This window comes from Anomaloglossus baeobatrachus, chromosome 1 (assembly GCF_048569485.1).
Source record: "Anomaloglossus baeobatrachus isolate aAnoBae1 chromosome 1, aAnoBae1.hap1, whole genome shotgun sequence".
NCBI lineage: Eukaryota > Metazoa > Chordata > Amphibia > Anura > Aromobatidae > Anomaloglossus > Anomaloglossus baeobatrachus.
Genome location: NC_134353.1, coordinates 130402527 through 130413096, shown reverse-complemented (window position 1 = coordinate 130413096; position 10570 = coordinate 130402527). Strand labels below are relative to the sequence as shown.

The 10570-nt window shown below is 40.6% G+C and overlaps 1 protein-coding gene across 2 annotated transcripts in view; it reads right to left on the bottom strand.

The window, feature by feature from the left end:
* Window positions 1-1298: 1298 nt before the first annotated feature.
* PDGFRA (platelet derived growth factor receptor alpha) overlaps window positions 1299-10570 on the bottom strand; it is a 41226-nt gene continuing 31954 nt past the window's right edge. For both annotated transcript variants that reach the window (XM_075347039.1, XM_075347040.1), the window contains exons 17-23: window positions 10330-10439; window positions 10121-10243; window positions 9725-9836; window positions 9447-9546; window positions 9246-9351; window positions 4933-5168; window positions 1299-4335 (exon numbers count right to left, since the gene is read on the bottom strand). In XM_075347039.1, the coding sequence (XP_075203154.1) occupies window positions 4188-4335; window positions 4933-5168; window positions 9246-9351; window positions 9447-9546; window positions 9725-9836; window positions 10121-10243; window positions 10330-10439 (935 nt within the window). In that variant the 3' untranslated portion in view covers window positions 1299-4187. The remainder of the gene's footprint in view (window positions 4336-4932; window positions 5169-9245; window positions 9352-9446; window positions 9547-9724; window positions 9837-10120; window positions 10244-10329; window positions 10440-10570) is intronic.

The following is a 10570-nucleotide window of genomic DNA, read 5'->3' as shown; positions in this document are numbered from 1 at the left end:
GTAGTGAGGTCAATGTCGTGACGCCACCTGTGGTATGCTGCCAGGCTGCTGTCCTCCGGGGCGGATGATGGTAGCACCAATGGATGGTATCACTCCCCAGAGGTGGAGTGGGCCCAGGGGAGGATGATGAGGGGAGTAGTAATGGCAAGCACCGAAGCGCGAAGTGGCAGTACTGGGACTGAAGAGACAGTCTATGGCTGCGGTTCCAGGTCGTTTACTCACTTTTTGTGCTGTGCCGCTCACCCAGGTAATGCCGGTCACTTGCTGTCATGGGCTCCGTCGAACCAGAACCCTTTAGAGATCAGTTCGGTGTGGTGTTCGGTGGGTTCCCTCCTTGAAGCGCCTGTGCAGTTGATCCCCTGGCTTGAAGCTACATGGGGACCCGGGTTTTCACGAGTAGTACTCGTCCCTATATGCAGGTGCCACTATGGGGTCTGGCTTTATACAAGACCCCAGATCTTCTCTGGCACTGTGCTTTAGGGCGCTGTGTGGCCAGGGAAGCTTGAAGCTTTCCCCGTCCAGGCAGATTATGGAAAACCAATGTGAAGTATGATCTTCCCTAGGGTCCGGCCACCCTGTGTGGTGCCGGATTCGAGGGGAGCAGGACCCCACGGCAAAAGTGTGAACTTTTCCTCCTTCCCACCGGAGCACCTGTGAAAGACGTCTGCACCTTTCCTCTCCTTCTGGAGAACGAACTGTTGTGTTGGCTCCTGACTCCCCCTGCTGGTTGCTCCTCCCCCTGCCTGGTCCTAAGCTAGTGGGACTGGGGTCCCTGTATGAGGGCATCCTGTAAATGCCACTGTGTAGGCAACCCCTTTATTAGCCAACCCTAGCCCAGTCCCCAGTGGAACAGGGCAACCTGGTGTGTATTTGAGTATGTAAGTAGTGAAACCGGGACGGACCTCCTCAGGATCCGAGTTTAGCATTACACCCAAATTTGGGTGCAATACTCTGTAACGACTGAAGCCTTAGGGGTGCCACATAACCAACAAGCTTTGTGCCTCAACAATCACCTTTAACTGACAAGCTCTGTGATTCAAATGTGATGTGCAATGTGTTACTGCATACACTTGTTGCTTCATATTCACTAACAGCCTTAAGTTGAGCCTTGCTGAGTCAATGAGAGTCACTGCACGGTCCTTGAATGGGGTCCACACAATAAAGGGAATCTATCACGTTAAACATACTATCATACGCATGCACAGGAGACTTTAGAGCCAAGGGAACTGACAAGATTAGTCTACAGGCATATCAAGAACATTGTGATAAAGCAAAATAAGGTCCATTCACTCAACGTCCATTGTTCCATCTTAGAAACACATAGGTTTTTATTATTCTAAAATATAATTTTGGACATTTAAAAGTGCAACAGTTAACGCATCTGTGGAGTACATCACAGTCAAAACACATATAACAAAGGCAGTGATACAGCTTAACATAATTGTTTTGGCAGTATTTAAGGACTATATTGTAATAAAATATACAGATTGATGTATAACATCATATTAGCTTACGTCCTTCATAACAGAGTAGGACTTTTTGATGCAAAACCCATTAAAAAGTATTGATTCCTGTTTCCTGGAGCATATGGGATTGCATTTTCCATGATAATACAATACGGCAGTATTTTTTTTCCATTACTACAACAAATAACGTTATAATAGCTGGTGGAATGTACAACGAAGTCACAATCCGAACACTGATAGACAAAAATACATTTGGTCCTTTTTCAATCGGTTCCTTGAACCATTTTCCAGTTTCTATTGCATATCAGCTGGATTGTGTTATAAGAACCTGTATTCACATGTGGTTAATGGTTAGAAGGAACTATTTCATAAACTGCAAAAATGTATACAATTGATCGTATATGACATTCCCATATGTGCAAGATGGGTATCACTGCTCCTCTTGAGGGACATTTTAAGGTAGCACAATAAGTTTTTTTAAATACAATAAAATTCCTTTATTCTAGCAACCTGTTGTCGTAAAAGTCTGATAATCCGGCACAGAAATGCAAAACAATCTGGTAACAGTAGAATCGGTAACTCTCCTAATAAAAATATGGGTTCACTGTATGTCCGCTTTGCACAATGGCCAGCCTTGCTGCATATTGTCTACAAATACATGAAAGTATTATGCATGTTTTGATGGCAACTCAATAATCAAAATCAGATCTGATTAAAGAGAACCTGTCACCAGATTTGTCTCTTATAAGCTGCGGCCACCATCAGTGAGCTCTTACATTCTCAAATACTGTATATAAGAGCCCAGACCAACCTGTATAATGTAAAAAACATATTTTATTATATTCAGATGCGGGGTGATCCAGTCCAAAGGGTATTGCTGGTCTCGGGTTCGGCACCTCCTTTTTTCTTTCCATCACCATCCTCCTTCCCAGCTCCATGTTGAATGAAATATCCTACGTCATACACACAGAGGCCTCCGTTGTGCCTCTGCGCATGCACAGTTTTCTTCGCGCTGCTAAGGGCAAAGTATTGTAGTGCTCAGGCGGTCTTTGAGCTTTCACCGCACCTGCGCTACAGTACTTTGCTCTGCCCTCAGCAGGGCAGAGAAAGAGCGCGGGTGCAAGAGCACAACGGAGGCCTCTGTGTGGATTACGTAGAACACGTCATTCACACAGAGCTGGGAAGGAGGATGGCGATGGAAGGAAGAGAAGAGGCGCTGTACCGAGACCATTGTTGCCCATTGGACTGGACTGCCCCTCAGATGAGTATAATAAAAGATCTTTTTTATGTTATACAGATCAGCCTGTGTTCTTATATAACGTATTCTAGAATGCTGTATATAAGGGATCACTGATGGTGGCTTATAAGGGACAAATCTGGTGACATCTTCTGTTCAATGCTAGACTAAAGGAATTTTACCAAAGATTGCTTGTTGTGTGTGTGTGCGTGTGTGTGTGTGCGTGTGTGTGTGTGCGTGTGTGTGTGTGTGTGTGTATATGTATACACATACATACATATATAATACTGATAACGGATAATGGTCCTACTATATTTTTTAAGAACCACAATAACATTTTCAAATGTTCTCACGTGTCAATAACCCCCTACTAATAGAACTATAAAGACTCATATAACCAATTCACCATAGTCATTAATTGAGAGATTTTTTTTTTTAAGTACTCATTGGAGTCATAAATATGAGAGATTTCCAACATTTTGTAGATATAGTTATAGATTCTCAAATAGTTGATGGAGAATAATCAGAATAATCCAGTCCACCTTAAAAAATGACACAAATCTATGTAGTTAGGGGTTTTAGATACTATGCTAGAACAAATCACAATCTATTTCCGCTGTACTTACTATGGAGACTCTAGGGGGGTCAATACTTTTCTGCTAAATCAAAAGTCAGTTCTGTTACATATTATTCTGCTTTAACCATTATTTAATCTGTAAGAAGTACCATATTAATGCACAAAAACATCACCCACAGCCTCCTGTTAGTTAAGGTAGTCCTTAAAGTCAGTTTGATTAGAAATAATAGTATTGATGATTTACCAAAATCATCGAGTATTAATACTGATATTTGTGTTACTTGCACAAAACAACATTAAGGATCGTGCCAATGGCGATTGGGGCATAGACTCGCCCTATTCTCTTTATATTTGCCTATTTAATGAAATGCATATGTTCTGAGATGTCTTTATTCCCTTTAAGTGGTTCGAAAAAGTTTTTGACAATTGTATAACAGCAGCTCCTGGTACAAAATATAGCACGTAGAAATCCCGAGTGGTCTCTTGTAGTCAGTCCAAAAAATACGTCCATTTCTTCATTATTTACATAAATACATTGATGAAATTCAGCTGCGGGTTGGTGTCTGTTGGAATCAAGAATGCCCTTGAAGTACAAAGCCACTGTTCTCACGTCCGTCCACAAATGTAAAAAAAATATATATAGGAAAAATATATTGAGATGCTATGATGTACCGTTTGATAAAATGCATTGGCAAGAGTCTAGAAATGCGGCTTCTGAAAAAGGCAATATGTCCTTGCTGGTACCTGTGCTCTTGGTGTATGGTTGGCAAGGCAAAACTGCCCAATCTCATGTTGTCCATTGCAACAAAGTGGTTTTTTAAGTAAAAAAATAGAATCCCTGGACTTCACAGTCTTTTCTGTATCATTTCATGATGTGATTAGTAAAATGACTTCAGAGACACGGATCTTAAAGGAAACTGTCCTCAACTAGATCTGATGAATCTATACCAATGTCATCCATCATCTCTATGTCTTCAATGGTCTCGTCCTCTCTCTTCACAAATGTGGAGCTGCTGGATCCTGTCTCAATTGCACTTTCATCAGACGTTTGGGAGCTGGAAAATAAATATAAATACAGAAATGTTTGAAAAATTAATATGATAAAGCAGTTAATAGATGCAATTCTATAAATCTTGATTTATTCCTTATATCGTTAAGATATTTTTTAATATCAGTTTGTATAGACACATGATATTTTTGCCTAGTTTATCTTTAAAATAGTGTACCTGTATCTATGGGCAGCCCTGTGGGATGACCACTGCAGAAAATGTATATACAAACACAGTGATCAGGACGTAGTCTTATGTGATGTGAGCTAATTAGTCATCAGCTTTGGCTGCAAGGCTACTGCATTTTGTGAGAAAGGTATCGCTTTAATTCATTTCATTTAATGAGTGTATTGCACTGGTTACGAGTACCTTGTTTCCCCGAAAATAAGACCTACCCTGAAAATAAGCCCTAGTAGGATTTTTTGGGGTATTACAGAGTATGCTTAAAATATAAGCCCTACTCCAAGAACAAGCCTTGCACTCACCAGTCTCCCAAACAATTACAATTGGCAAGTGCCAATATATATATATATATATATATATATATATATATATATATATGTTTAAAACCAGCCATAACATCAATAACCGTGGATAACTTACCTGTGCCTATTTCTCTTGCCGGATTCATCCTCAGAAACTGGGTCAATATCTGGCAGGGGAATGATGTAGCCACTATCAGCACTAAGTCTTTGCTCATCAAAGCCGCTTTCTCTGTCCTTCATTTTGTGCTCATTCTTATAGGTCACTCCGATGTACGAATTGTCACTATCACTTCTCATGCGAGTGACGGCAGGATGGTCACTTTTTAAGAAGTCATGGAGAACTTTCTCATAACACTATAAAGGGTAAAAACATACAGATTTTATCAGTGTACAATTACAATGTGTACAGAATTAACATCTAACACCAAATGTTACACCACTGAACCATTCAGCCTTGTATCTCCTTCTTACAATCATTCCCTTTCCTAACAGTGACCTGGTAGTACAGCTACCGATCAAGGCTGAGGGAGCGGTTGCCCTGTGCCCAGTCACACAGACCAACACTTTTAACTGTATTGTGCACAGCAACCGATATAGTTAAAGGGGTGGTCTGAAGGCAGAATAATTTTCATTTGAAATCCCTATTTATTTAGTGCCATAATCTAAACTAATTTCTAATATACTTGCATTAAAAATTCCCTACCGTTCCCTAACTATACTAACTGCTATTCTATTTTCCCCCCTACTTCCTGTCTAATGACGCTTCATTTCAGAATCCTAGTATATGTGGGATACTTAAACAAAGTGTCATCAGGGGGCAGAGGCTATGGTGACTGCCGCAGCCTTTACCCCCTCACTGAAATGAAGCGTCATCAGTGAGGCTTGTTTCAGTAGATGGGCTCTGTGCAATGTGCACAATGAGAGCACACTCTGCTGTCAGCTCAACTCAGTAGTAATGAGCTGGCACCAGAGCAGTGTCAGAATACCCCACATATATAGACCAGTGATGTAATTTTCTGGGGCAGCATGCATGAACCTTCAGCAAAAAGGAAGTAGGGAAAATAATTGTTTAGCAGTTAGGGAATGGTAGGGAATTTTTTTATGCAAGAAAATCAGAAAATACTTTAGATTATGGCACTAAATAGATAGGGATTTAGGAGAAAACCTACTTTGCCTTCGGAGAACCCCTTTAAAGCCATAGTCTAACTTACTGCTTTCAATTCTGTAATCCGCAGATTGCCTACGGCTTGTGGTCTACATAATACAAACTGGCAGAAGCACACACAGGTCATCAGAGTGACATTATTTACGCTCGGACGCTGATTGCACTGTTGGACTTTCCATGATGTGGGGTTATTTTTTTCAGTATAAGTCAGTACTTGTAGGGGCCTCTGAGGTGATCATACCATGTGGGGGTCTATTAAGCAATTATACTGCATGGGGGACTGTGGGGCCATTAAACTGTGTGTGGGGTTCTAGGTGGGAATCATATTATTTGTGGGTGGTTGTAGGTGTAATCTTACTGTGTCTGAGAGGGTATTGTACTGTGTGGGCACAGAGGGGTCCATCACTGTATGTGTTTGTGGTGGGGGGCTGCTGTGTGAAACTATGTTCAAAAACTGAAGACATTACTACTACAGTGCCTACAAGTAGTATTCAACCCCCTGCAGATTTAGCAGGTTTGATAAGATGCAAATAAGTTAGAGCCTGCAAACTTCAAACAAGAGCAGGATTTATTAACAGATGCATAAATCAACAAGTTATGTTGCTCAGTTAAATTTTAATAAATTTTAAACATAAAAGTGTGGGTCAATCATTATTCAACCCCTAGGTTTAATATTTTGTGGAATAACCCTTGTTTGCAATTACAGCTAATAATCGTCTTTTATAAGACCTGATCAGGCCGGCACAGGTCTCTGGAGTTATCTTGGCCCACTCCTCCATGCAGATCTTCTCCAAGTTATCTAGGTTCTTTGGGTGTCTCATGTGGACTTTAATCTTGAGCTCCTTCCACAAGTTTTCAATTGGGTTAAGGTCAGGAGACTGACTAGGCCACTGCAACACCTTGATTTTTTCCCTCTTGAACCAGGCCTTGGTTTTCTTGGCTGTGTGCTTTGGGTCGTTGTCTTGTTGGAAGATGAAATGACGACCCATCTTAAGATCTTTGATGGAGGAGCGGAGGTTCTTGGCCAAAATCTCCAGGTAGGCCGTGCTATCCATCTTCCCATGGATGCGGACCAGATGGCCAGGCCCCTTGGCTGAGAAACAGCCCCACAGCATGATGCTGCCACCACCATGCTTGACTGTAGGGATGGTATTCTTGGGGTCGTATGCAGTGCCATCCAGTCTCCAAACGTCACGTGTGTGGTTGGCACCAAAGATCTTGATCTTGGTCTCATCAGACCAGAGAACCTTGAACCAGTCTGTCTCAGAGTCCTCCAAGTGATCATGAGCAAACTGTAGACGAGCCTTGACATGACGCTTTGAAAGTAAAGGTACCTTACGGGCTCGTCTGGAACGGAGACCATTGCGGTGGAGTACGTTACTTATGGTATTGACTGAAACCAATGTCCCCACTGCCATGAGATCTTCCCAGAGCTCCTTCCTTGGAGTGCTGTTCACAAGTTTGGGGAGGGTCTTAATTAGTCGGAAAAGAGATAATTAATCCAAACATGTGAAGCTCATTGTTCTTTGTGCCTGAAATACTTCTTAATACTTTAGGGGAACCAAACAGAATTCTGGTGGTTTGAGGGGTTGAATAATAAATGACCCTCTGAATAAACTTTTCTCAATTTAAAAAAAAAAATAAAAAAGAAATATCATTCTTTTTTGCTGCAGTGCATTTCACACTTCCAGGCTGATCTACAGTCCAAATGTCACAATGCCAAGTTAATTCCAAATGTGTAAACCTGCTAAATCTGCAGGGGGTTGAATACTACTTGTAGGCACTGTATATATGGAGGGAAATCAGGGCACATTATTAGTGTATGTTGAGGGACTAAGAGGCCATTATTACTGTATGTAGGGAAATTCAGGCACTATTACTATACTAAGACAATATACTATACTATACTATACTATATACTATACTATTACTAAGAAAATCTGTTTTCTAGGATAAAGTGGATAAGTGAATTGATCTTTCACTTGGTTAAGCATCTATGACCTTACATCACAATCAGAGGCTCCAGTAATATCCAGCAGCCAACCACCCCTCAATTCATATAATATACACATTTCAAATCTAAATAGTGACAATGACAGTATCAGAATAAAATTCTGTTGTGCATGTTGTATGTCCACCACTCTGTATGGTGTTGTTTGGAAGGGAGTTGTTTGGAAATATGGAGGATTAAATCAGGGCACACTTTACCAGCATCTTCTCTACATGAAGTGATGTAACAGTTTCCAGCAAACACACAGCTATGTAACACTGTTCTAGGCAATAGCAGATTGAAGGCTTTAATAATTTTCACACAAGGCTTCCAGAGTAACATATATAAGACAGGCTATTCACAGATTTTCTTCTCTCCTTACACAGTCTTTCTCCTTACACAGTGGATGTATACAGAGCAGAACACTGTATCTTATCATTGCAGTGAGGTGAGGGCAAGGGTGAATACTGTGCTGGTCACTCTTCTCTATACTTCTGCTGCACAACAGTTTGCTTTTGAACTATCCTGAGCTGTTCTCCACTCCTGACAGTCTCTGTCCTGGACTGGCAGATCTCAGTAGCTTCACTTTTCTCAGGATGCATACACTACACTTTTCTGAGCACTGCTCCTTCTTTTTGGAAAGACCAACAGAAACTCCTTCCCTTTTGCAGAGGCAACTACACACTCCCTGCTTCCCAGCATCCCCTTGGTCACTGCTAGATACTTTCTGACTCTTGCTGCAGCCTTAACTCCAAAGTTGCTGGATGATTTTAGATAATATGTGCAGTTCCTACTTGTCAGATATGGCCAGGATATTTAATGTCATTAATGTAGGTTATTCATACCAAGCTATTGTGTTTGCATTGTATCGTTCTGCAATTTGTCTGTAATGCTACACTACAATGTATACCAAACCTGTGACACAATACACTGCCATAAGGAAACATAAAAGGCATAAGTAAAATGATAATACGTAACTGCAGTCATCCCTAGCCTTAGACTAATGAACGGATCAGGTGGAATATTGGCTTGGCAAATAATCACTAGATTGTCAATATCTATGGCCAGATTTGAAATTATTTTTCCAAGTTTTCAGAACATCATGTATAGAGAAGCATACCTCCAAGATTCAGTATTTAGCTTATTTACAAGAAATGACAATGACTTACAATTTCTGACACTTGGGGACCCATAGTTGGCCAAGCACTACATTTTCTTTTGCTTGGGCTGGTGTAAAGTATAATATAAAAACAGTGTCCATGGGATATATTATTACCTTCTTGTATTCCCCAGGAAGGAGGCTATCGACTATTTCACTTAAATGATAAAAAGAGGGTCTCTTCTCTGGCTCACTGTTCCAGCACTTCACCATAATTTCATACCTACAGATACAGAACAACCATATTGTGAAGATGTATGATCATAACAAAGACTATGTGCTGGCTGCCTGGTATTTGGTGGAAGTTTCTATACTTACACTTCATGAGTAGCGTGATCAGGTTTTGTCATTCTGTAGCCACTTTTAATCTTGTTATAGAAAGTGGAGTCTACAACCATTCCTGGGTATGGCGTGCCACCTACAAATACAGGAAATTGTAAAGACTTTTCTATTAGTATGTAAAACATATTTAGAAAAGCTTCACGGAAGAAAAAGTCACATGATGAGACGTTATTGCCCCAATAACTGCTTATATGTTGGCATCAAAAAAAGCAAAAACACTAATATTCTCACATGCATCATCATTATTTACTCACCAAGAGAGAATATTTCCCAGAGCAGGATACCAAATGACCATACGTCACTCAGAGTTGTGTAGAGGTTGTCAAAAATACTTTCGGGTGCCATCCACTTCACCGGGAGGAAAGTCTGTGAAGAAGACATCGTAAACTCAATATCAACCAGAGGACACCAACTGTTTCCACACAAGTATTTCAATTTTATGACCAGATCTAGTAAACTTTGGGAGTGGTTCTGTACAAGAGGCTCAACGCCATGAGTGATTTAGGGTCTGCAGATGAATGACATGTAATTTACTGTACTTTGAACTCAATGTACACCCATCATTTCTGCTCTAAAATGAAGCGTGGTCATAGTAATTATACTGTTCCCTCTATGTTACATTGTAAATGGTGGGTAGACGTGATACATACACTGCCCTTTGATACGTAATTGGAATCATGCATGATGTCTCTAGCTAGACCAAAGTCACAGATCTTCACAATTTTCCCTTGTGCCAGCAGGACATTACGAGCTGCCAAGTCACGATGTACGCACTGCGGGGACATAAGCAACACAAGTGAGATTAGGGACTTTATATTATATGGTACATAGAGGATTTGTCTCTGTGTACTGTACTTACATTTTTAGATGCTAAAAATTCCATACCGCGGGCAACCTGGTATGTGAAACTGAGTAGATCCAGTAGAGTCAGACCCTCAAATCCATCATCCGACAAGAGGTTTTTCACTTCTTTAGAAAGAAAAGACATAAAGGTTATGAGAACAATTTTTGTGAAGTGAAGCTTTTTTACATATGGTGTGCAACATTTTATATATCTATTTATCTATCTTTTCTATTTATCACTATATTCTATCTATCTC